This window comes from Ambystoma mexicanum, chromosome 8, assembly GCF_040938575.1.
Source record: "Ambystoma mexicanum isolate Mex_15411 chromosome 8, UKY_AmexF1_1, whole genome shotgun sequence".
In the NCBI taxonomy this organism is placed as follows: domain Eukaryota; kingdom Metazoa; phylum Chordata; class Amphibia; order Caudata; family Ambystomatidae; genus Ambystoma; species Ambystoma mexicanum.
In genome coordinates, this window is record NC_090929.1 from 319,680,715 (window position 1) to 319,708,627 (window position 27,913).

Consider the following 27,913-nt stretch of genomic DNA (forward strand, 5'->3'; position numbering starts at 1 on the left):
AAGGTAATACCGCTATCCTACTCCTCTTAGACCTTTCAGCGGCCTTCGACCTGGTGGATCACAAAATCCTCTGCAGCCACCTAGCCACCGCAGCTCACTTCTCCCCCTCTGCCGTCACTTGGATACAATCCTTTTTGGCGAACAGAACCATGCGGGTTTTCTCTACAACAGCTGTCCCCATCCGTATCACATGCGGTGTCCCACAAGGATCCTGTGTCTCCCCTACTTTGTATAACATATTTACAAAGCCTCTATTCGACCAACTGGACTGTCTGGGTGTCGCCTACACAAATTATGCAGATGACACCCAGATACGCCTCACCTTCACAGGCAATTACCATATGGACGTCACTCGGAATAATGAAATCTGCTCCATCATTCAGGCATGGATGGCCTCGCATGCCCTTTGCCTGAATGATGAGAAGACGGAGCTCCTCCTTGTCGGCTCTCCTAGTAACCTGTCTAAACTGAATCCTCTACAACATCACTATCGATGGTCGCCCCATCGCCAAAAGCGTAAAAACTCTAGGTTTCTACTTTGATGCCAACTCTAACCTCACCAAACGAACATGATCGCCTCAGCCTCCTACACAGGCAAAGTAATTCGGGCCAGTAGACCCTTCCTATCGTCTAATAACTGCCTCACTCTTGCTAGAGCCCTCATACAGTCTAAATTGGACTACTGCAATAGTCTGTACCTAGGTGCTAACCAATCTATAATCAACAAATTGCAGGTACCTCAAAACAACGCACTACGAGCTGCACTCAACATCCCCAGGCGAGGGCACATATCCACGATTAGGAAATCATGCAAATGGCTTCCCATACGACAGAAAATCGGTCTAAAAACCATCTGCCTCACTTGCAAGGCATTAAACCACCTAGCCCCACCATACCTCACCAATAAATTCACCATGAAACCCACCACCAGATCCTCCAACACTTATGCTTGACAGTGCCCAAATTCTCCTTTAAAAAGAGCTGGAGGTGCCAGTTTCACAGTACTTGCCTTCCAACTTTGGAACATTTTACCACTCAACATTAAAACTAATGAGTCCTTCCAGACCTTCAGAAAACAGGTTATCGGCTGGCTCCTGAACAAAGAGTAACACATACCCCCCCCCCCACCCCCCTCACCCAATATGTGTACACCTTCGTCCGGTTAACAATCCTTGCAAAATCTGTAAAATGCTGTATTATATTATATATTTGTATGTATTAGAAATTGGCTATTTTGAAATCTACTAGTAATTGCCTTTCTGAAATTGTATTTTGATTTTGTATATATCTCGCTCTGTAACTGTCTTAAGCGCCCTTCTACCTCTGTTTATTATTTGTATAGCGCTCCAAACCCAAACATGGCTAGGACTAGGGCACCTGAAAGAGGACACGGCTGGGAACAACCAGGCAAAGCTAGGATTAGATAAATGAGCAGTGATCAAAGGGAACCTGACGGTCGCGGACAGGGCCGCAAGGAGTCTGGACTCACTGCCTACGCAGCAGACCCCTTTGTCGCCAAACACCTGTTCAAAATTGTGGCCTTGTCCTTCGAGGGCTTTGCCGCAGAGGGTCTAAACCTCAGATTTTATAGGCTTGGTAGTGTGGATGTAGCGAACGTGCTATGTGTCATTGGGCAGCATCTCCTGCGTCGTTCCAAACCGCAGCCTTGCCCTGCGAGGGCTTATTTTGTTTTTTTTTTGTTTTTTTTGTTTTACACTACTTTGGTTTATTTTTTATGCAGCTGAATTTCCAAACGTGGTCTGCAGGGTGTCTTATACTCCCTTTCTTCGATTCCCCTTTCATATCGAGCAACAAGTAGATTTTGAGTTTTGACCTAAAGCCTCCTTTTGTTGTTGTTCACTTAATCGCAAATGACAGCCCTTCACCACGGAGTGCTTGCCGTTGGATGATGGTTGATCATCAAAACAAAATGGAGAGCTGAACATGTATAACGCGTGTGCTGTAATTGACTATATGTACTATGTGTATTGATTTTGAGGCCCCACTAACTCCTGAGTAAATTTTGTTGGGACCAAAATCTCCTTCAAAAAAACACCTTGGAAATTAAAATCCATCCATCAAAATCAGGTGTGGAAGATTTCATGTACTTAGTTGGCGGTCCTCTTGATGACGACCTCCATACTACATGCCGCACTCACCGTAGTGACCTTGACAATATTTCACGTACTGCTAGTTTGATGGCGCAAAACAAGTCACACTTTTTTCGCACAAACTACCACAGAGCATTTAGTACAGGAGTATGTTAAAAAAAGAGTAATGTTGTCGAACTATCATTATAGCTTAGATGTGAACACTTTTTTGATTTTGGAATATGCAAGATGCACACGAAAAAGGTGAGCATTTTTGGAAGCCAGGGCAACGCAAGCTTCATCCAAGGGCCAACACATTCACACCAGTGCCAGCCTCCCATAGACCACGTCTGCTGCAACCCGTCTCATATGATGAGAACCAGGCAGCGATGCATGTGTTCTATGTGGAAAGCTTGTGCACTGCTATTGCCAAGGTTCTCAAAAGTGAGACTGCAACTGTTTAAAGGCTCTCAAGGATATTTTTCTCACTTATTTATTTTTTTAAATGGAAAAAAATGCAGTTGTGGTGAGCGCTTCAGAACCCGGGCAAGAAGATACCTGTTGAGAATGTGCGCATTAAACATGTTTGTGTGAGTTGGGTAACTTTTTTAAGGAACTAGTGAAGTTTCGTTTTTTTTTTCTAAAAATAATGGATCCAAATTGCTGTCTTGTCTTCACCAGAATTAATGTGAAACGTTAATCCCGCTGCCAGTTTTTGCCTGCAAGAACTGCTTGGAGACCATCACTGTTTTGCCCATTGTGGTTACCTTCGGATATTTGTTTAGACTTGGGTGGGCAGCATTGCTTCCAGAATTGGTACAAGAGAAAGTGACGAACGCAAAGCTTTGAATCGCATGTAACCAGTGGCAAGCTTACATTCCATAGTGTTTAATCCATCTGCCCCATAACAGAAGGGGGGCGACATTGCACACAACTCCGTCTTGGCACTGCCAACAATGGAAGCAGTGCACGCAAACTGCTAGGCCAGGTCCCCTCTGCCTGGGAATACAAGCAATCCCAGGCATGTTTCGTCCTCGTTGGGTGTAGTCCGAGAGTTGAAACCTGATTCCCTTTGGGACAGCGAGCCAGAGACACCAGTCTGGGCATGAACCCATTTTAGGTGGACAAGATATATATTTTTTATTATTAAAAGTCAAAGCTTTGAATCTATCTGAACCACAGGCACTGCCCTGGGTTTATTCCATTTTCTCACAGATTACCACAAAACCTTATGGTTTTACTCGGTCTAGTTCTAATCTTTTTTCACTGGCAGGGCATTGGTTTTGAAAATGGGATTTGTTTTGTTGACGAGTGACACAAATCAAGGGAGTTGCAGTTGTCGGACTTTATGAATACCTGAAAAATTAGACTTGTTTTCCACAATTTGCAGCTCATTTCCTCTACTTCAAGCCCTAGCCTCTTTTATAGTATGCTTGAGTCATGTGATTATCCACCAATGGCTCTGATTAGTTATTCCCTAGCTTTCCTCTTTCTCCAAATCATGAATGGTTGCTCCCTCTTTTCCCAGGCTCGGGTTCCCTACCTTTTTAAATGTGTCATTTAATTATTACCCTGCTGGTTTGGGCTCATTAGAACGGTGGCAAAGTGGTTAAACAGCCCGTCTGCCATTTTGAGGTCATGCTGGCTAGTGATAGCCATGCAGTTGCTCTCGGGTATGTTATCTGAAGGTGTGGTAGAACGCACCGCCTTTTGTGAAAGTTTAGGGCAGTTGGTACACTATAGTGGTGTCCAGCTGTGGGGACTGCGCTGGACAGGATGACTCTTACTGTATCCGTTGTCTCCCCGTGCTGGGTCATACAAGAGTGTCCTTTGAATGCTCCTGTGACGTTGCACTGACAGCAAACAGTCCACAGAGTCTGGATGGTGCGGCTCCCATGTCGGGAGTTGACCTAGTACTTACTTCATTCATATCCACGGCCTTCTTCACCCTCGCTCTGTCTTCCTTGGACTGACGCTGAGTAAACGTAACATACACCTAATTGCAAGTCGGCCAGTGAGGGAGGGCTCAACTAACAAGCAGTCTCACTGGCATCTGTATTTCAGGTGGGTAAATGAAATGAGGTTCCCTCTGAGGTGTCTGCGTAAATGGGAAACCAGTGCAGGCCAATGTGCTTCTACGTCGCCAGAAGATGGATACGTGGGCTGATCATATTGATTCCTGATACCTTATCAGAAGGACTTGGAGTGGGGTTGGGGGGTCTCTATGGAGTCCCCATCCTGGATTAAATTTAAATCCCTCTGCATCATCCACAAGGTTCTGGGGCCACGCTATCTCCAACTCTCGATTACTAAATACACTCCCTCTAGACCTCTGCAGTCCTCTGGCACCAACCCTCTTCACTAAACAGAGGCCTGGAGGCTGATCACTTTCTTGAACTGGCTCTCTAATGGAACAGCCTCTTCGTATTGAGCGGGACTTCCTCATATTCCGGAAGCTCCACAATACTTTCCTCTTCACTCTTCCTTCTATTCGTCCCTCTGCTGCTAATCTCACAGTGACTGTGTTTTGTTGCCAGGGCCCTTATGTATGCCTCGGGGACCTGGCCTCCTATACCTAATTGCACCAGCCTCTGCATACCTCTCAGCACTTGCCTCATCGTCCACCAGCCTCAAACCTGTAGGCTTGCACATGTGCCTCACTTGCCATACTATCCACTTATCTCCTGCTCACCCACGCGGACATTCCAGCACTAACACCCATCCCCCACTCCCCCACTTCCCCGCTTCTCGCTGCACTTGCACTGAATGCTCCAGGCCTAGTAGGTCTGTCTTTATCTTCCACTGTCTTCATTATTTTTCAATCCCATGCTCCCTCCCTGTTGCGCTGTGGGTGCTTTGAAACAGATTCACTTACTGTATAAGCAACTAACAAATGCACAATCATTAAAATAAGTAAACAGTAGTCGTCTGTTAGCTTGTGTGGCAGTACTCTCGGTCTTTCTCTGCGTTTTAGCCTGTTTCGCAAGAGTACATTTAATATTGTCATCCTATATCCTGTGAAGCCCAGAAAGACCAACAACATCCAGGGTTGTTGACATTTAGTGTTCATTCAGAGGAGGTTTTTGCAACCTATGTCTCTCCAGCTGTTCTGGACTACAACTCCCATACTCTTTCACCTTTTGAGAGTGGTGAAGTAATTTGAGAGTTGGAGGTGGAAACATCTGGATAGTGAGAGGTTCCAGATGGCTAGAGGATTCAGATTGGAAAAACCTTTTTTGGCTAAATATTCACATATGGGCCCGCCCTCTGACCTGTACACCCTGCGTGTAACACTTTAACTCTTCCCCAGGTCCTTTTGGAGTACCCCTGAGTGGAAGGGTAGACCGTTGTAGTTATATTACATTAAACGATTACTTTATCTGCCTGTTCATAAACGCACACAGTGTTCTAAGTGATTGTGTTTTTTTCTGGCAATACCTGCGGTGTGTTGGAGACTACAAAGCCCATGGCCTGGCTCGCAAAAACAGTTGCCGGCCGTCCTTTCATTTTAGAGACGGGAACTGTTAGTCGGCAGTTTTGGGAGAGGAATGTGGGTTATTTGACGTGTGAAAGGGACTTCTCGCTGTATGGATTTCTATGCTTCGTTCAAGACAGTCCAGCCCCCTCGACCCGTCCCCCGTCTCCCCTTACCATCACACAATGAACTCTTGGGCTGCTGCGTCTCTACACAGCTGTGGACTCCTGGTGTTTTTGTTGGGCTGAGGGACTTGCCCATTCATTGGAGGGCGTCGAGGGATTCCATGGTAACTGTCTGGAGGCGAGCTCGGCTGAGTTGGGGGCGCCCATCCGCGTGCGACCCCGGGAGCTTGATGGGTGCGTGCGCTGCCTCTAGCCTCCTCTTCATCCCCCCGCGTGACTGCGACTGCAGTCTGACGGCCCTGCAATTCTTCCTATGGGTATGTAGCATCTTTCCAGCCCAATGCTGGGGCGGGGGTGTAGGTGGGTGAAGTATTACTTTCCAAAAGTATGAGCCAAGTCCACGAGTCATCTACACTGGGACCGAGAGACTGGGGTCTGTAGATGCCTAACTGGATACTGGGAGGCCAGTACCCGTGGGGTCATTAACGATTAAGCAATCGCCCTGCTTCTGGATTACACACACACCTTCGTTTTATATGGCACTGGCATCGCAGCACTGAGCAGACTTGAACTTCCATTTCTTGTTGCATGGTATCCATTTGAACAAATGAACGATCACCTTTCCTGTAAGAACATTAAACCTAGGAATACCTTTACTGGAACACGACACTCTTCTAGACTCCCAGAAGCCTTATGTCGTAGATGCAGCTTGAAGAAACGCTCATGGAAGACTGGATTTGGTCTGTTAACACTTTGTAAGTTCTTGTAAAGTGAGAGTACTTGCAGACTCCTGAAGTGAGCTATATTATGAGGAGAGAGACCTTTATAGCATATGGAAGTTGTCGGGTAGTGTGATTGGAGATGTTGGGCCTCTAAACGGAGCGTCTATGCAAGCATGAATGGATACTTATGTTGACGCTGGCCCAATGGGGGCCCACTTCGGTTGCTGTCCTTTAGTGCAGGTAATGGGGCACTTGCATAAAATAAATACATGCAAACGTTCCCCATGGGTATAGAACAGTATGTTTTGGATTGTCCAATCAGTATTGCTTAATTTTACTTTACTGTGCCTGATGAAAGGGTTGCACCATGTGTGTTTTTATTGTAGGGGAGACTTCAGAATATTGGGAAAGACAATGTACAGTGGTTTTCCCCTCCCCAACGTCCAAGAATGGGATGAGCCAGCAAGGTTGGAGAATGCAAGCAAGGAGGACGACGATTCCCAGGTGCTTGCTACGTTGGGAAGGAGTTGGGAGGGCTAGCCCAGTGTGATCGGGCTCTGTAGGCTGCAAGCACCAGGACTCGTGCCAGGTGTGGGGAAGAGAGTGCATGTATCCTATTGCTGGACCTTGTGATTGGGAAGGGCCAGCAAATACTACAAAATCCCAGGTGTGGCCTGGGAGAGGAGGTGCAGCAGAGATGCTGCATGTGCCGTTAAGACTGGGGCAGAGGCCGCAGGGAGCAACACCCCGTCCCGGTGACCCAGAACCTCGGCGGGTGTGGTGGAGTGCTGGCAAGTTGTTTGGTCCAGAAAGTTGTGGAGTATCCCTGGGAGCATCTGAAGCCCAGTTGCTCGGCTATCCGGTGAGCGGCTCCAGAGTGTGTATGGGATGATGACATGGTTGTCACCCTCTTCGGTACTTGGGCCATGAGCAAGAGCAGCATGGGAAGGACAACTAACAAAAAACTCCAGGCCAAGGAGTGGGCAGTGAAGTGGGCGGGTGCAAGCAAATTGATCCGTGGTGTGGGATTGTTCTGCCTGAATGCCACTAACGCACATTCTCATTGTGTGAGCAGCCTCTGATCACTCATCCCATGTTAGCTGAACTTGGAGAAAACCGATGAGTGAGAAGGTGTGGCCTATGCACGAATGCGGTTCCACGTCCCAGATAATTAGGACATTCACACGAACAATGAGCCGCAGGCAGTGAAATACATATGGGGCCCCCCAATTGTGGTAGTCCATTGGGACAGTGGCAAACCACAGCTGCCCATTGCTGGAGTTATTACATGCTGCTTGGGGGTTGGGAGTGTGGCATCGTGCTATAACCTGTGATTCTTCTGCTCTTCTTGGGCTCAATCCTGGGACACTCAAGTGGGGCAGCGGCTGCACTGCATGGCTTTGCATTCTCCAGCACCAGAGTTCACCATCTTTACCTTCTCGCTTCTCGATGCCTTCAATGGTGCATCGACAATGCAAAAACAATCTTCTTTCTCATGCGCCTTTGTATGCAGCCATCTTCACCTTTTTAAAGGTAAGAAGAACACCGATTCTTCTCCCACTATCGAGATGCTACCTAACTTACGCATGGTTCTACAAAGTCTGCCCATTCGCCTGCGTCACTGTTACTCAGACGGCTTCCTTCAAGGCCTACTCCTCCGTCTGCTCACTTTTTTCCCACGACACACAACCATGCCCATTCTTCACCATCACCGCACTACACCTCCACTGCTCCCGCGACCCTCCTTCACTTCACACACAGAATCCTCTCCTCCCACATTCACATAGGATACCGCTACCATGCCGTCCAATTGTATTACGGGAGCGGGTTTTCTTTTACCCTCCCATGACTTGCTCTACCAATACCATCTGGCGCCTTGCACCATAGCGCTGCTGTAACTGTTGTAGTTGGCACCCACATGACCTAAACTTTACCGTTTTGCAGTATATGTAACTGCCCAACAACTCTGCAACCTTTACCAGAATGTGTGCCTACCGGTCTCCAGCATACGTGTGTTCAGAATGAGGACCCTCGAACCATGAGGCGTGGCTTTGCAAGTCTGTGTGCTTACCTGCATGTCTCCTGTTGTTGTTGTTGTTCTTTGGCCGCGGCTATCCCTCCACTGACTTTAGTGTCATCACTCATTTAGTCCTATATTCTGTTGCATCTTACCTATTTGTACCTGCACATTAGATGCAGCCTCCTGCCGAATGAGGTGCGGCCTCACTATTTTGTATACACCACTTATCCTGTCTGTAACCAATAGGAGTACTTCTTTAATGTACTATGCATTTTCTGTAACTAGCGCCTAGATGCCTCTGGGCTTTGTGTGCTGAAATAAATGCAAAAAATGAATACATTGTCACGAAGGTTAAATATGTAGGCTGGTTAATGAGTGATTTTTGGTTTTGGTGCTTTTTGGTGTCATAAGCCACCAAATATCCCAAAACAATTGCTACAAGAAGAAAGGGGTTCCAAGAAAGCAGTCTATATGGTTGGCATGACAACTGGAAATGCTTTGCCATACAATTCCCAGCGCACAAAGTATACATTCGTGTTGTACTACACGGATGTAATCCAATAGTTGCTTGTTTAACATCTTTTCTCCAAATCGGTAGTACTGCCACGTCTTGCTTGAGCTGCCGTGGAGTGATCGGTTTCCGTGTGCGGCGGCTTGTTGGAAATCAGCAGAGCAAACACTGCAGCTGTGCTGTTTGTCCTGCCCGTAGCTGCAAGGGGATCTCTTGTGGCAGACACACAGCACGCACCGGAGCAGCCCAGAAAAGAAAGGCAGGTTGCTCCGAGCTTCATCGGAGCGCCTCTTCCCTTACCGAAGCACTGTAGTGGTGAGAGTGTGTGTGTGTGTGTGTGGGGGGGGGGGTATCCATGAGGCAGCAAAACAGCGGTCCGAGAAGTCTTGTTTCCTTGAGTTTGCCGGTAACTTTGTTGCAAGTAAGTGTGACGGAGGGAGCGCCTGCAGCAAGCTCTGCAATGCAGCGCCTTGTGCTGTTCGCGTCGGAGGCCGGGAAAATGAGCGCAGGTGTGGCTCGGCACACTCCGGTCAAGGATCCCCCAACCGGGCAGCTCTGTCGTGGAGTTGGAAGCAGTGGCTGCTCTGATCGCTTTGGGGGGGGGACAGTCTCATTTAAGAGCAGATGCCTCACAGCCCCTGTGCGCAGACTGCAAAGCTGGCTGTAGCAGCAGCAGTGTGTGGCCTGGCAGCCCTCGCCGGGAGCCTGTTATGGAAACACTGTTTGCTGTCGCTCTAGTGCCCTCTGGACACCATGCCATTGAAATGGAAAACGAGCTCTCCTGCTCAGAGTCCTGTTCATCGTCTCCTTCTCCTGCGGACATGGAAGTGAGCGATGCTGCGATTGTAGCGTGCATTCTCGCTGTTAATTGTGTCCCTTACGTCCTCTCTGGAAGGCACGCAACACCGAACTAATCTCAACACTGTACCCCGTGATAGATGGTTTTTGGTACTGTTTTTCTAGTTCCAGGAAAATATTTCCCTTCAAACCAGATGTTTGTTCTGCGCGTGCATAGCAACCCGTATTGTATGAAGGACGGAGCCAGGTCACAGAAAATATGTAGACGGTATTACATCATATCGCGCGTGGCCGGAACGTTTTGTTCGTTTATTGTACTGGCCAGCGATTCCTGGCACACAGGCGCGTGACCTACAATATTAAACAAAATACTTTTGTCACGCGTTTTGTATTCAGGATATGTTATTTTTAAATATTGCTTTTGTTACATCAATTTTCCAAAATGTATATAAACATTTAGTATCTTTTAATTATTTTCTGACAGTCGCTGTTGTAGTGGTCAGTTTGCGACGTGGTGTTTACTATTGAAGATTAAGTGTTTCATCGTATTCTCTCCGTGTAAATGAGTGAATGTGTACTCATTAGTTTAGAGCAAGTATATGCCTGCTCAATCTATCCTTTGAGGAATGTTGTCATTTCATCTTATTATTTTAAATCTTGTGAAGATGTTCCTTTTTATACTCTTTTCTGACGTAAAGTCAAGCCTCTCTAGTGTGGGAATTCCTTTGAAGACCTGTTAATTGCTGACAATGCACTCAGAACATGGTTCATTCTGCAGCACCAAATTATAAAATGCACTTTATTCTTCAGCGAGTGAAGAACCACATATATTTAAAATGCTATTTTTATTTCGATGATTGTTCTCCAAACAACATTCTCCAATGCTGTCAGTGAATTGACAGTTCTCTATCCACCCGTGTCTTCTCACTGAAATAACCTGTATTGCTGTGATGTATGTGTATTTATTTGATGGGTTTGTCAAACTATTATACTACAGATATTTAATTTTGGAGGAGAGCGGCACACTCTAAACTCTTCCCGGCATGCTCCGATCCTTTCCGTTGCGGGCCCACACACACTGGACCCCAATCCGCCCCCTCTATCCCTCCATCCACATTACCCCTCTCCCTATCCCCTCTCATCCCCCGCATTCTCCTCTCCCTATCCCATCTCACTATCCCCTCTCAGCCCCCTCGCCCTATCCCCTCTCAGCCCCCTCGCCCTATCCCCTCTCAGCCCCCTCGCCCTATCCCCTCTCAGCCCCCTCGCCCTATCCCCTCTCAGCCCCCTCGCCCTATCCCCTCTCAGCCCCCTCGCCCTATCCCCTCTCAGCCCCCTCGCCCTATCCCCTCTCTGCCCCCTCGCCCTATCCCCTCTCTGCCCCCTCGCCCTATCCCCTCTCTGCCCCCTCGCCCTCTCCCCTCTCTGCCCCCTCGCCCTCTCCCCTCTCAGCCCCCTCGCCCTCTCCCCTCTCAGCCCCCTCGCCCTCTCCCCTCTCAGCCCCCTCGCCCTCTCCCCTCTCAGCCCCCTCGCCCTCTCCCCTCTCAGCCCCCTCGCCCTCTCCCCTCTCAGCCCCCTCGCCCTCTCCCCTCTCAGCCCCCTCGCCCTCTCCCCTCTCAGCCCCCTCGCCCTCTCCCCTCTCATCACCCTCATCTCCCTCTCCCTATCCCCTCATCACCCTCTCCCCTCATCACCCTCATCTCCCTCTCCCTCTCCCATTCCCCTCACCCCTCACATCTCACTCCCTCCCCTCACCCCTCTCATCTCACTCCCTCCCCTCACACCTCTCACCTCACTCCCTCCCCTCACCGCCCTCAAATCTCACTCCCTCCATCCCCTCACCCCTCTCCCTATGCCCTCATCCCCCTCTCCCTATGCCCTCATCCCCCTCTCCCTATGCCCTCATCCCCCTCTCCCTATGCCCTCATCCCCCTCTCCCTATGCCCTCATCCCCCTCTCCCTATGCCCTCATCCCCTTCTCCCCTGCTCTCACCATCCCCTCTCATTCCCCTCTTCTTATCCCCTCTCATTCTCCTCTCCCTATCCTCCCTCACCCCTCTCCCTATCCCCATCCCCTCTCCCTATCCCCATCCCCTCCCCCTTTCCCCCTTTCCCCCTCTCCCTCTTTCCCCCTTTCCCTCTCTCCCTATCCCCCTCTCCCTATCCCCCTCTCCCTATCCCCATCTCCCTATCCCTATCCCCCTTTCCCCCTCTCGCTATCCCCCTTTCCCCCTCTCCCTATCCCCTCACCCCTCTCCCTATCCCCTCACCCCCTTCTCCCCTCTCGCCCCTCTCACCATCCCCTCATCCCCATCCCCTCTCATCCCCCTCTCCCTATCCCCTCTCGTCCCCCCTCTCCCTATCCCCTCTCGTCCCCCCTCTTCCTATCCCCTCTCACCCCCCTCATCCTCTTCTCACTCTTCCCCTCTCCCTATCTCCTCATCCCACCTCTCACTTTATTTCTTACCCTCTCGCTCCGACTCATTCTCGCTCAGATTTCCTCTTGTTTAGCAGTGGTACCCTCTATCAACTGCTTCCTCGATTGCCTATCCTGCATCTCTTATGGCAGCCCCCTTTAAAACTTTGCACTCTCCTCCTTGCTCCCAGGTGCCTATAAATGCAAAGATCAATCAGTAAACGCCAAAACTGTTGCCATTACCAGTGCTTGTTGCTCTTAAATGTTGGGGTGTTTTGCTCCAGTGAGATGTTGGGAAACGCAAAAGCAATTGCCCATTCCTGGCTCCAACCACCATGCACTGTTGGGAGGGGTGGTGTCGGAGTGTAGCATGTAGCCAGCCATCCTCTAATATGCGGTGGTAAAGATTGGGCCTCTTGAGTTGTACTGAGAGTGCTGCTATCCCAGAGCATGTATGTTTGTCCAGAGAGTTCCCGTCGGGGCAAAAGATGCTCGTGGCTTGTTCTTTCTCAACTTGCAGGGTCTCAAGAGCGCAGGCTTGTAGCCCATCCCCTGTGAACCTTCTTTTCCTGTAGCTTTCTCATCTGTGCCACCACTCCAGCTGGTCTAGAGTTGGGGGTGGATGTAGTGATCCCTCCCTGCCCTTGTGGCAAGGGTGGAACCAGCAGTCCATGGCAAAAATTCACTAGGCTCCACTTACCAGCAATGATGTAGATGCAATTGATGCAGCAGGGCACAAGAATGGGGCATGTGCACTTCAACACAGGTGAACGACAACTGGCGTTGAGGGCAAATTCAAAGGCCTAGACTGAGCCGGAGAACGTCTGCCAAGAGCAGATATGCCAGCATCTTGACCTCCACTGCTCCACTGCGGATAATCTACTGCCTGATGCCATTAAACATACAAAAGGCTGTGCTGTGATTAGCCGTGGGCATGCGAGTTCATGCCCAAACACAGATCTACACAACTGTGCCTGTCTAAATCTGCCTGCTTTTATGTCCTTACCTTTCATTTTAGCTTTTTCATTCCGTGGTATAGTGGTAGTCATGCACGGTGCGCAAACTTTGATTTTAGTAGTTAAGCGAATTGTTCATATTTTGCAAGCCTAGCTAAAATGTCATATTCACTGGCACGTTTTCTGTCCTGGCCCTGCCATAGGTCTCCTGCGTGCCTGCCATAGGTCTCCTGCGTGCCTGCCATAGGGCTCCTACATGCCTGCCATAGGTCTCCTGCGTGCCTGCATTGGATCTCCTGTGTGCCTGTGATGCATTTCCTGCATCCCGCTGTTGCATGAGGGTGTGAGCCATCCACACCATCTCTACTTTAGGGCAGGTTCTGTGTGTTATTCTTTCATGCGCTTTCTCTTTGTGAGTTACCTTGTAGTTCAAAGTTAACGTAGCTTTCACTATTGTGGGTTGCATGGCCCCACGCCAGAATTCCCAGAACCGATGCCTGAATTGCTGGGCCAAGACTGCATTGCATGTGCATAAAACCTGGTAAAATGGCACACATGCCCGATCCAGAGTTAGGTGACCCTGCCAATGTGGGATCATTGTCCTTGGATTCTAGGCGAGGAATGGGTCTTTGTGCAGGAAGCAGTACTGGGAACAGAAACATTGTTTCTGGTTTCTCTCTTGGACTGGGGTCCTACCCTTACTGGACTTGAGCCCCAAGGAACGAGCGCTGGCAGCCCAATCCCTAGGAATAAGCAATTCATCATGATTGCATTTAATGAGGTACAGAATGTCCAATGACTATTGCAAAGTGGTCTGATACAGGGTGGCCGTTTAAACTGTTCATATCCAAAGATGAGGGGAGTAGACTGAGCCGAAACTCGAGTAGCCAGGTTGGTGCCAGATTATCCAAACATCTGCTGGTGCGTATCCCTACAGCCAGGCATCGGTGAAGGTGAGTGCCAGGCCGCAAGGCCTTCCTTATTATGGTGGATAGAAGTGGCGCCTTGAAGGTGCAGGTCAGAAGTGCTTGCACTCAGTTGCTGCTTTTTTGTTGTTGTGGCAAAACCGTGCAGTTGAAGTGTTCATATTGGGCATGGTCCCAGACATTGGCAGCAGGTGTCTGCCAGATGGACTGGAGAGGCATACATTGTGCATCAATTACTATTTGCCAACTTAGCCTGCACCTCCAGGCCCTCTGATCACTGACCCCAGGAATCCCCAGCCATCCTTGGCTAGTCCCTCTCTTCAGGCTGGCCGAGATGACATCGGAAGAAGCCTGGTTGATCTAACTGACCATTACTTGCCACTTCGGTCATTTGTTCTTGCCACAACTTCCAACAAGCCCCCCAGGCAGTTGTCCTGATGACCCTTGTGATATTATTATTCTTTTTTGTAAATGCTCCAAAATGTCATATTCTCCTCTGACTCGTGGTTTGAGTTGTCAGCTAGGTGAGCCTGCTTAGACTGACGTTCAGGCTACACCTTTTTCTCAGATAATGTAAGGATCATTCTGAGGTTGACAAAGCAGCATTGCACAGGTGGGAATGGCAATACTTCATGAGCCGAGGCAGTTTGTACAAAACGAATGGTCTGCCTTTGTAAGATCCATGCCAGTGGGCACCAGTGAATGGCAGCCGATATCCGAGAATGTTTCCTCCTGCCATTTCTTTTTTTTTCTTTTTCTTTTAAGACCTAGAACAGTGTTTTCACTTGGTGCCGTTGGGAATGCATGCGGCGGGTTACAACAAGCGGCATTTAACCTCAACCACTGACCCACAGTCTTTGATGCATGATGCACAGAACCCTATCACAAGTGGCCCTATTCACCTTACAAATACTCATGGATATTTTCCATGACTTGATTCTCGACAACATCCTCCTTCTCACCTTACGTATGGTGCAATCGCAGGGGTCGAAATGGAGATCTGATGGGCAGGAGCTAAAATGAGCTCCTGTGTCTCGGGCATCTAGGAAGCAGGAGCTTCCACTGTGGAATAAGGAGCCAGCACACAGTAAGTTGCACATCTTGCATCTACGAGATTTACACTAAAATCTTTTGTCCATTCTATATTTTCTATGTCATCTATTATGAATTCCATGCCTTATAGATTTGTCCTAATTCTCCTTTGTATGCATTCTCCAACGCTGTTATTGCATGCAGGTATGCTGTGTGGCACCAATTGGCTCATGGAGTCCAAAGTAGCTGCTTGTAGCTGTTTGTGTCAAGATAGCCAGGGGTTTCGAGGCTGCAAGCAGGAGCGAAGATGGTCCCACTGCCTTGCAATTGGGAACTCTGTATTCCGATTTATATATATATGCCTTTTTATGATCTATATATGGTGGGATATAAGCTTCTAGCTAGGCATAAAAAGACTCTCCCCTCAATTCTCCACATATGCACAGCGTGCCCTTTCATATTGGCCAAGAGTCAATTGATCATCACCAATGGCTAGTGGTGAGTGCACGTTTTGTGTGTTGTGTGTTTATATCTCTTAGGATGTCTGTCCATTTTGGGACTTGGCATGCAGACAACCCCATGGGCACAGGCACTCTTACCCTGAGACACAGCGTATCCTAAAATTCGGAGAGGTTGCCCTCATATGGGAGAGGAAATCTTACCTTCAGAAATTAGAGGCAGGATGGCACCTGGACCATGGTTAGATGACAACCGATTGCATCCTCCCATTCATATCCTGAGGCTGTTTGAATGACTGAATATGGTTCCTGATTAGAAATGTTTGGGCAACTGTTGTGAAAAATTAAATGTGCACCAAGTTCAGTGTGCTTTATGTATTTAGTGATTCAAGCCCACAACACGCCTTTTTTTTTTTTATCACAGACCCATTTGTCAGATCTAAAGACCTTTCTTTTTTTATGTACCCAAACAGCACTTTGATTTTATGGAAGGAAGCCAGGAACCCTCATTGGTGCCATTTGTTCCCCTTTTTTTCTAAGAGAATATTAGGATTTTACCAGATGGGCCTTCTTGAAATGATTTAGAAAATGCATTATATGGTTATTCTAGTTTACAAACTGCTTTTAAAAAGGTTTACAATGTGGTACAATTACTTTCTTTTAATGGCTTATTTTGTCGAATACACACCATTATTGTTTCTCAAAATAACCTTCCTTCTTTGAAATTGGTTTACAACCAATGATCTAAAGTTTCAAGACAATATTAAATTTTCCCTGCTAGTGACTGATTGTAGTGCTGCAAAACCCACACACGTATCACAGGGTACCAAAGACGAATTTCTTATAAAAAATGGAAAATAAATTCCATTGTAGAAACTACAGGACTTATCCTCTGGTCACTTACAATCTGGCGGAACCCCAGTACCCTGCAGGCCCCATCTGGCATGGGCAATGTGTGCCCTCCATGCAATGGCAACATTTCTGCATGATACACGTGATAACAACGTAAGTCTTCATATAACAGGCTGGCCCCTGTCTCAGGGGATGCCTCTTTTGCTGCTGTCCTCATGCAGAATGTACCCATCACTGCATCCGCCCCCTCCCCCTGTCATCCCCCCCCCCTCCCCCCATGGTCATGCGGATGTTTGCATTGGCTGCGATTGCTGTACCAATTGAACAACTGACAAGATGACTCCCGCCCACAGCGAGGGAGTGGGCGCACTAGCTTGGCGTATGATACACCCGGTATTGGTAATTTTTATTGATTTGGTTGCAGAAAGCTTTACAAACCTGTGGGGCAAGTTTATGCAGATAATCAATCTTAATACTTTAAGATGAGCCAACCATTTTGTATACTTTGTTTAGTACAACATAGACACACTTCGGGGCTATGGAAAGCTAAGTCACATGACAAAGATGACTCTAATGTCAAGTTGCACCTACGTGTGCAATGGTTTATTGCAGATGGATCTGAAGCAAAAAGGGATTTGCGTGGTGTTCCCGTCTCCATTTCCAGCACATAATGTTAGCTAAGACTCGACGAAACCTCGCCATCTATTCTCAAAACAAACCATTCCCAGAGTCAAGGATTCTGTGTCGGGCATGTGGGGGGATTTCAAAGACCCCCACAAGTTATAGTTAGCCATTAAAATGGCACTTGTGATGCAAGGTACTTGAGGCTGGGAGTTTTTCATAGGAAAAGCCGAATCCATCGAGCACTAGTCCATCTCGAAATAAACCACCATGGTGTCACGACTGGGGTATTAAACTGAGAATGGTGCAAGTCTCGTTTGTTCCAAACATTCAGAGTTTGCTGAACTCTGGCAAGAGTTTCATTCCAAAGTACGCTTAAGTTCTAACAAATTAGCAACGGCAGAGATGTTCGAATTTTGAAAATGTTTACATCCGCTGATTGTGGCAAAAAGTTCAGCAATGTCAACGCTGAAATCTTAGCTATGCTACATGTGGGAAAAGGGGTCCATTCTATGGTGTTTTTAGGGAGAAGTGTTTGAAATATACAAAAAAAATCAAATACATTATGTTGGCTTTACATCAGAAAGAACAATGGTATGTAAAATACGGGATCAATTAAAATAAGCGAACACTGAAATAGAACAGCAAGTCAGTCAGCCTAAACATACCAAAACAAAGGTGGGGGATGCTAAGCCATATAAATCCTTGAAAGTACCCCAAATATTGTCAAATATCTGCTGCTGCTTTTTTATTTGAAGAGACGCTCTCTCCCTATTTGATCAGCTGTGTAGTTTGTCGCTTCTTCATCAATGGAAGTTTGCATCACACTTCGAAATTTAAGAGCGCTAAAGCCGGAGGCCGAAGTTTCCCGGTAGTAGCGGCAAAAGACTGGAACACCCTCCCACTAGCCATCAGAGCTGACACTTCCCACTTATCCTTCCACAGAAAGCTCAAATCCTGGCTACTAACATTCAATCCGTAACAATGTCTCGGGCGCTCCCCATTTCTCCTGTATTCAGAGTACGCTGTCTTTATGTGCCGCCTAGCCATGCTATAGATATTTTAAATCATGTACATACTGTAAACCTAATAATTATGTATAATTATATTTTTTCTATCATTACTGTGAACCTGTGCATTACATGCCTGTCCAGCGCCCAGTTACCTACGGGTTTGCTGCGCTCTACGAACGTCAAATAAATAAAATAAATAAAGCCTCAAGATGTGTATTTAGCCATCAAGAAGGCTATCCCCCAAAAGAGCTGATCAGCAGACCAACCGTAGCAGGGAACAGCCCAGCACACACATCGGTAGCATACGTGGAAGGGAAAGACCCAGCTGGATCTATCCGCTAAAAAAAACGTAATCTCAGAACATTTCCAGACCATATGCAACGTAGACCATGTCCGTCCCACAGTTCAGCAGGTGCTGTTTGGTATCAATTTACAGGACCACATGGTCCATGGGGACCAATAATTATAATGGGCAATCCTCTGTTGCACGTACCTCCAGATCCAGTCCATTGTAAACCTACTGGGGCCTGCACACACTCTGTTCCATTCAATATCAGATATGTTATAACCGAAGTCTGAATCCCAATTATTCCTACCTTGCTGAGATGCCAGATTGAATCCGAAAGGAGCGAAAAGTTACAACCTTAACCCAGCAAAAACCTCTTGAATGATTTATTTCTGACTAGTTTACCCGGAAGGGGGGGGCATGTTAAATAGATGCAGCAAATTGAGGAGCAGCGTCATTTTAATCGCACTAATTTTGCCCCACAATGTTAAGTTAAATTTTTCCCACTTCCGACACAGTTGATTTATTTCCACTAGTATGAGCCTAAAGTTGTGCACAAGAAGTGCTTCAATATCCCTAGAAACCGGAATTCCCAAACATTTACAACCACCAGTGGTCCACAGATCGCGCTCAACGTCAAACAGGCCCCTATGACACGAGGGTGAGATTGGAAAGATCAAGGTCTTGGAGACATTAACCTTATATCAGGCCTTGTGCATCACGCACAGAGCAATACACAAACAAGGCGTAGAATTCCTAAGCGACAAACTATGCCTACACCAACCGACAAGAACACTAAGATCAAGCACCGACATACGCCTGGAACCAAAACCCTACAACAGAAATAAACTCTGAGGATTGTCTTTTTCTCACCAGGCACCTAAAACCTGGAATGACCTACCTAAGAATATACAGAATACAACTAACCACCTAGCATTCAGGAAACTCCTCAAATCATGGCTCTTCAAAGCATAACCACAACGGAGACGCACTAGAATGCCAAGACATTAAAAGAATGACAAAAATAACTCCAACCTCGACCACTCTCAAATTGGACAAAAACTCAAACCAAAGAACCAACTATTCGACAGAGCATAAGACATCATGGAAAATAGCCACAAAAGAAGGCTGCAGAGACTGACCGCACACCTAGACCCACATGGAATCCCAATTGACTCTCCGACTCGCACGTACCGTACAAACATATCCAGACCGGCAGACGCATCTAGATAGACGCTGGCCTGCGTCGCATCTGGATAGGAGCGATTGAAGGATAACATGCCCGCACCTAGAAAAACGTGAATGCTAACATGGGCCACAGCTAGAGTTGTGAACACCAGCCTGCGTGGCGCTCAGATGGAGTTGCGAATGTTAGCATGCCCACACCTGGACTGGTCTCCAGACACTAGCCTGCGCCGCATCTGGATGGGAATGTGAGGGCCGGCAAGTGCCACACTCAGACAGACCTGTGAATGTTAGCATGGTAAAGGTCAGGTAACCCACTAACCAATATAAACTCAAACTCTGCACACTTAATCCCACTCAAAAAACTCACACAACCATCTCTCGCACAACGAGCCGCACACACTTCACAACACTGCAACAACACATAATCCTGAACAACAGCACACGCGGACTGACTCCGATCTGATACCCGCACCAAAGCTCAGCACCCGGTGTATACCGAGTTGAAGCTGCCAACAGAACACCACTCCTCTCACTATCCTACTCCCTTCTTCACCTTACTAACCAATCCCACCTTTATCGTTTACAGATCCGCTTGAGCGCCTGGGGACCAATTCCGTTGGTGACGGTGCGCGGTACAAATACCTTTAACATTTATAATCTGAGACACTGCCAAGCAAATGTAATGTGGACACTAACACCCGAAACAAGCGTTCCGGGTCAGTTAATCACCAGTGTAACGAAGCACTTTTGAAAAGGTCTCAAACTGAAATATACCTTTTTATGTCTGGGTGTGTTCCAAGTACAACTAGTGGTGCTATAAACAGATGGGCAACCCCTACCCGATGTGTAACCATAAGTCACTGTGGCGTTTGTACCATTGTATAAAGCTTTAAAAAGCTGCATGAATTGCATACCACAGTTCACCTTGAGCAAAACTTGACAGAGGATAACCCAATTCGCCCTATTGAAGGCTTTTTCAGCATCAATACTAACCGCTGCATAAGCAACTGCAGGGTGTTTGTTCGAGGCGTATCACATTCAGCAGCTCTCTCAAATGATCATAACTACTCCTACCACACCCAAACGCAGTTTGATTCTTGTGAACCAGTTTTGGCAGCAAACCATTGAGCCTTCTCGCATACATTTTTGCCAGAAACTTCACAACTGTGTTCATCAGCGAAATCGGGCACATTTTGCTACAATCAGAATGGTTAGTCACCGGTTTGGGAATAACTAATCACCGTGAAACACATGGTGTAGGTAACATTTCTAACTACCTCCACATTCAATTGTACCAAAAAAGGAGTAAAAGTAGCTAAAGATTCAGGGAGCCCATCTGGGCCCGGGCGTTTCCCTGTTGCCATCATCGCTAGAGTCCACCACTTCCTGAATAAAATCTCTGCATCCAGGTAGGACCGGTCCTGATCATCAAAACAGGGAACATCCACCTTTCTCAGATAATCGCAAAGATCCAATTCGGTAACATGCCCATCATCCCTATGCAGCGATGCATACAATTGTTTAAGCACCGCAAATATCCTCATTGCTTCTCAGAATAGATCCCTCCTCATCACAATAAAAAGCACTGGTTTCCCCTTTCCCTTAAGTTTCAGACGATTTGCCAAGAGCGTACCAGATTTCTCATTCTGCTCCCAAAAAGACTGCCTGGTAAAAACCAAGCTATCTCTACCCTTGATGAAGCTCACAATCCAGGGAACGCTTAGCACTCTGCAGAGAGGACGTGTTAACAATTGAGGGTGAACCGTTGGGTCTTTCCTCAGCTAGTCTGCACTCATTTCATGCCTCTTTAGCACCGCCTCTTTCTATTTTCTCTTGTGAGACGCAGAGCTAATCTCCTTAGAGCGAATTGTTGCTTTTAAAGAATCACGAACAAATTATCAACAGATGAATCCCCTGTTATCCTGCAAATAAAGCGACATTTCACACTCCATGTGATGAACAAAATGTGGATCCAGCAAAAGACTTGTCTAAGCTCCACTGCTTCTTCCCTATTAGGCCTCCCACCGTCTATAGCAAGTACAGCACTAGCGTGAATCGAAGATTACAACATTGCCAATAACTGCACTACACACATCTCCACAAATACCCATAGTAACCAAAAAAAGGTCCATTTGCAATGAAGAAATGGCTAAACTGGAGGCACCCAAAGACCAGCCTTGCAAGGTAATAAGTGTCATGCTTGTTTAATCATAGATACCAAGGAAAACATGTCATGCCACTGGAATAAATTATGTCACCAAAATGCCAGCCTAGCCATGTAATAACACATACTTGCTTTATTATGGATGCCCATTTTTAAAAAACCCAGTAGTAGCACAACCCCACCTGCAAAAATCAGTTCCTCGGCAGGCCCATGCGCAAACACACGTGCACACACATTCATACAACATTCACTCACACCCTCATTTGCACACACACCATTCACACAACATTCACCAAGCCACCCCACATCATCCACACACAGCATATTAGAGAACATCTTTGCATGCTTATAAATACGAACATACACCATGAGCATGCAAGACCCTCCGATATACACACACACTTCTTTTTTTTGCCTGCTGTTTCCTGGCAGCATGCGGCGACTCTTCAGGCAGGCATCTGGCTCCCATGCTTCATACCAAAAGAGAAGCCGGGTGAGCTTCCTGGTTCCGGTCATGCACCGTGGAGCAAGAGCTCCTGTACCGCAACCAGAACAGGACTTCAGGAAGACCTTTTCTTGGCCTCGACTGAGTATCCCCAGGACACGGTACAGCCGTGCCCCTCGCGGTGGCTGCAGGGCGCCCGACTTCATTACTGCATAGTGCAGAGAACATGCACTTGCTTTATAAAAAGGAAAATGGAAAGTAATTAATACCTTAATAGACAAACCCATGCAGTATCTTGCTTTTAATCGACGGCACTGAAAATGATGCCATTTAAGTTGTGCAATTGGCTCTGATTAATGGGGGCGGGGGATGTTTCTTCTCTTCCACAGAGTAATCTAGTACTTTATAACGCCAAGTGACACCTACGTTTAACACACTATTTGAATGGGGATGCAGGGATTAGAACACCCATCTTCAAGCGGACAAAAATTAAAAAAGTTGTCTTTTTATTTTTATCGAATGGTTGGCAATTTATGACTTTTTGAAAGGGGTACTTTATGTGCAGGTTGGACATTAGCCACTTTGCATGCGTCTTTCCCTGGAGTTAACTGGAACCCCTACTTGCTTCCGAGGACCAGTTCGGAATAAGGAGCTCATGCTAGCTGTAGATGTAGGAGGGGCTCTTGGGTCCGGAGGAGCAATTCGTGGTCTGCTGGTGTGCGCGCTTCATTGGAAAAATGTCTGGTCTTTATTGCTCGGGTTAAGCCGGGGGGTTTGCTTCCTCTACCAGATAGGGAGAACAATTAGACGCTTTCAATATTGACCTGCTTTTGAAGCGCAGCGTGCAGCCTGGCTTATAAATGTGCCCAATCTTTGCATATGAGGGATGTGTATGGAAGATTCTGATGCTTGGGTTCGATGCATTGCAGCAGCGTGTTCTCGGCATGGCTCCCGCGTCACCACTGCTTGCTGGACCCACCATGAGGTGGTAATCCTGGTCTTCTCGGTTTATTTACAGAACGGCCCGCTCGCGCACGCTTTGCCGCAGTTCAGACCAATCCCCCGCCATTGTCGGAGGACACATTAAGGGTTGTGGTGAGCCCTCCACCACTATTGGGTAAACCCTGGAAGTGCTCGGTATTGGTCAAGGATATGTGTGCAGTTCATCCTAAAGGCCTCTTCAGGTGAACTGGAGGAAATTCCAGCTCATCACATAAGGCCCCAGTAGGCTTCCAATTGGGGTCATTTGCCGCAGCAATATGAGGGTGCACACCCAACGAAGGATTCAGAGCATTTTCAGGACTGAGCTATGCGTGTAAATGTGTATAGCTTGCCCCCCTGCCACTTTCTGATTATGATAATTGGTTGACTTGGAACTCTCTTTATGTATTGTATTTTTCTTTAAGGGAAGCGTCCACGGAAACCACCTTGTGGTAAGAAGAGGAAGTAGTTGTTTGGCCGTGATGCCCCCTGCAATAACCGAGTAGTCTTCTTGGGGGTTAATGTGTGCTCTGACTTCAGTCCATACTAATATGCAAGCAATTGCCAGTCACGCAATAGTGCACACCAAGCATGTTTTCGTACTGCAAATGCTTTTGAACCAATGCAATTTTAACAGATGTTTACCGGTTTACCGTTTTTAAGGTCAAAATATCACCAGTTTTGAAGCCATAGAACCCACTTTTACACAACCAGCACAGGCAAAACAAAAAACTTCCTCGGCGGAACCACATGGGCTGTAACAGTAAATCCCTGGAAACCGTGGGAAATGTCCTGGAATCGAAATGTCCAACTTAGCTGCGAATACAGCATATGTGGTTTCATTCAAGATTGGTGGTATTTTGACCTTAAAAATGGTCCACACCAATTCTGTGAGGTTTCATCCACCAGTTTGTGAGTGGGCATTTAGTTGGCCAATTGTGATTAGTTTGACCCTTTTTTGATTTCCTTTCTTAAAGGGGGGCATAACGCTTACTGCTACATACATTTGAGGATCGAATTATCCAAACTGGTCTAACAAATTGCCCATTAATAAACTGTGGTCGAGGAAACCACCATTTACCAGTAAAAGTGATTTATGTGATGGCTATGTTCACCAGCACCCGCCCCGATTGCCCACCTCCCCCGCGATCTCTTGCCTATTTGCCACTTTCAAATTGCCACCTAACATTTCTTCTTGTGTTTGTTTAGCTGAAACGCATGAAGGAGTTGGAGCAGGAAAAAGATTTCTTGATCCAAGGATTGGAAGCTCTGGAGCGGGCCCGAGACTGGTACCACCAACAAATCCAACTTGTGCAGGAGCGTCAGAAACAGCTGGGGAAGAGCAAAACTCCAAACGTGAGTCTGGAGGCCTTACCTCAATTTAAATATGCTATGCTGCTTGCAAAATTCAGCCCAAACTCACGAATGGAGTCCCCTCAGATGGCAATGAGGGGATTCGCACACGTGCCGTCGCTGTTCTGTAATCTTTCCTCGTCACACGGTTGTGTGTCGGTGCCCTCAATGATTCCTGATGTTGTGCTGGCAGAACTACTGAGCAAAGCAAGTGGATTCATGAGAGCTGACCCCTGTTGGGTTCTCGGGCTGTTGTATGAACTGAATTCTTTATGCTTTTTAGGCCAGGCAAAAACTGGATCAAGAATATTTGGGCAGTTGGCTATTTATTTTTAGAGCACACTGAGTGGAGTCTCCCTTTTTAAGCAGATTTGCTACAGTGTTTCCAGTCTTTCGTCAATAGTCGGGTCTTCTATATACTACGAGTTGAGGTGGTGGGACAGCGTCAGGAAGGCGTGTGTACCGGTCTGCACTTCTCGCAAGGGAAGTGCACTTGTGCAGGTTTTTAAGGAAGAGAGTTCGGTGTGGCAAGTGCTTCTTACCATAACCATCCAATTGAGCGGTCGCACCTGCGGAACATTCCTTCCTTGTGCAGTGTGGCTGCAAGAGTAAATTGTGCAATCACTGACTATGAAAACAATTAAATCGGCTTGTTGAAGGCCAGGTTCAAAAGAAGGGACATCAATGTCTGATGACGGCATGCATGATATTTCTTGGTGACCGACTTGGGCCAGTGACAAGCTCTTCTGCTCTTTTTTTCTAGTTTTTCCCTAATTGCCCATCTTCTGGCGCTGAAAATTGGGCCAATTTTCCATGATGCTTCCTCTCTGGAAGCAAAACTAATCTTTAAAATGGTTCTTCTCTAACTTGGCAGGATTGTCTCGAAGAAAACCAAGTGTACCCAAATCATCTTCTTCCGAGGCTGCAGGAAGTGCATCACTGCCTGAAGGAACTTGTTTCTACTCCTGGGAAGGTGAGTGTGGCTCTGTTTGGAGTTCTCCAGTTACATACCTGTAAAGACTAGTCCCATACCTGCCCTAAAGGGGATGGTGTCTTGAAGGGGGGTGGGGGAGGGTGGATATTAATGTGTTTAGGCTAGAGGTTTCAAAGATTTCGTCTCTACTTGATCAATACAAGTGAGATACTTTTTCTTATTGTAAAGAGGAAGGCAAACCATCTCAAACACATGATGACTCGGTGCAAAGGTACGTGGGCGACGAGAGTTAGATTTTTGGGTCGGTTTGTGGCCCTGGAGGACAGTCTTATCTTCTGAGATGTCTTGAGAGCGATTAATTGCGGGACATGAAGTTCAGCTCCCCACGTAAGAGTATTACAAGCATTGGGCTTTATAAATACATAATCGCCTTACTAGTTAACAGTGGAGCTTAGCTACAGTTAGTAAGTGCGGTTAAGTTAATTGCTAAGCATTGAGGCCTGTAAATTATTCTCGGTGTCAACACTGATTAATGAAATGTAATAAATGTTGAAATTTTAACTTTATATCGTTTTATCCAAGTAATAGATATATTTTTGTATGCAACTGTGTTTATGGTCGTTGTATCGTGGTGTTGATATTACGCTGTTTAGTTTGCGATTATTCGTCTGGAACACATAAATAAAATGTGCACATCATGCCAGCACACTAATGATTGGTTGGTTCAGGTTTAACTCGAATTCCCTATGGAATTTCAAGAAATAACATTTCTTAATAACCTTTGAACCCGTCAATGGAAAAATTCAGAAAACAATCTCGCAAATTATATGTCCCGGCATCTGTTCCTACATGGAAGATAAGTTTTTGATGGACGGCTTCATATTTCAAAATAAAAATCTTTTTACCGCATTTTTAATGTTTTTATTTAAATGTTTGGCTGTTTTGTACAAGTCCAGTCCAAAAATATTACAGATCGGATTCATGGATACTGGCGCCATGGATCTGTATCCTGCCTCCCTCTCCCTGCTCCTCTCCCACTTTCTTTTTATCGCCTTCCCCCTCCCTCCTCTCCACCACCCTCGTCCCAGGTGTCCCATTACTGTCACCCCCCTCTTCTCTACCTTTTAACCTGTCTGAGTCCTACACCCTACCTTATCCCCAGGCAACCCCCCCCCCCCATTTTCTTATGCACCAACTGGTCCCATCTCGGAATGGCATCCATCCCTCTTTGCCAAGCTGTTATCGTCTTGGCTGGGGCTACATCTATGTCTACGCAATGGCCCTTTTGGCCACTGCCCATGCAATGATGGGAAAGATCCCCACATATCTGTCCACCTCCCCTTCTCCCCAGCAACGCCCCTCTAGGTTCCAGTGGAGCTGGCCTTACCAAAGCTCCTTCCACCTCCCTTTGCACTCTTCCCCCTGTACCTCCTTCATGCCGATCCCTGCCAGAGCATGTGGAAGAATGTTCCCGTGTACACGTTGCCTTTAGGACATGTATCCTCCTCCCCTCTACGCATCGTTCTCGGTCTATCCCGGGAGCAGTAGACTCTGTGTAGGTATTGGTCTGAGTTGGGCTCTTATTGCCACTTCTCTGGATTATTGTAGTGCTGTGCTCCATTCCTCCCCATCCATGTCACCCCACATCCCTTTCCCACCTCTGTTTCAGCTCGTCCAGCTGTGTCGTAGAGTGATGCCAGGGCTTGGTTTCTCCTCCAATACGTTATGTTCAATTGGGGGTGCTTGAATTATTTTGTCCACCCTCCTAGTTTGTGGTGCCAGGACATGCCTTAGTTGTAAATATCTGGAATGGTCTTGTCTGCCCAGCCCCCATTCCTCTCCTGGAAGGTTCTGAATGCTGGCATCTTCACCACGTCTCCCACCACCTTAATTCCATTACTTTCCCACCTCGGGAGTTGTGTCGTTTTATTAATCCATTCCCCCCCCCCCCACATCAGCTGTTTTTCCGGCCCTAAGAGCCAATGGGCCTGCATCAAGGTGATTCCCCTCTGCATTAGTGATTGGTGGAGCAGTTATCTGCGGCACTTTTTTTTTTTTTTTTTCCTTCCGTATAGCATCCCCCCCCCCCACCTGTACCTTCCCAGCAGTACCAGATCTATGTCCACTAAACTGTCCTTTGCACCCCCCCCCCCCCCCGATACGCCCATCGATTCACTACAGACAACTGTGGAGCCCAGTAATAGAGCCATACATTTGGAGACCCCTAACCCCCCCCCCCCCCCTATTCTGAGTCTCCAACTTTATTCTGGGAGTCTTTCGCCACCATAGGAACTCCCTCAGTCTTGACAATCGTATCCGAATCTTAGGTCTTGATCATTCTGGGGGCAGGCTGAATAATGTACAGTATTCCCACCCCCTGCACTTGCGCAATCTCAATGTCACCGGGCCTAGTAAGATCGTTGTCTGTCTTCCCCTTCTTCCCCTCCTTTGCCTCGTTGTACCTTGAAACACTTGTGTATAGGTGCGTTTATAAATGCCATATCGTATCATTCTGAAACCTCCATCTGTTTTTAGCAGTAGGTTATG

The 27,913-nt window shown here is 47.1% G+C and overlaps 1 protein-coding gene across 1 annotated transcript in view; it reads left to right on the plus strand.

Annotated features, from left to right (window-relative positions):
* Positions 1 to 27,913, plus strand: part of SAPCD2 (suppressor APC domain containing 2) — a 133,084-nt gene that overhangs the window by 62,266 nt on the left and 42,905 nt on the right. The window contains exons 3-4 of the mRNA XM_069609736.1: positions 24,289 to 24,435; positions 25,307 to 25,405. Of these exons, the coding sequence (XP_069465837.1) occupies positions 24,289 to 24,435; positions 25,307 to 25,405 (246 nt within the window). The remainder of the gene's footprint in view (positions 1 to 24,288; positions 24,436 to 25,306; positions 25,406 to 27,913) is intronic.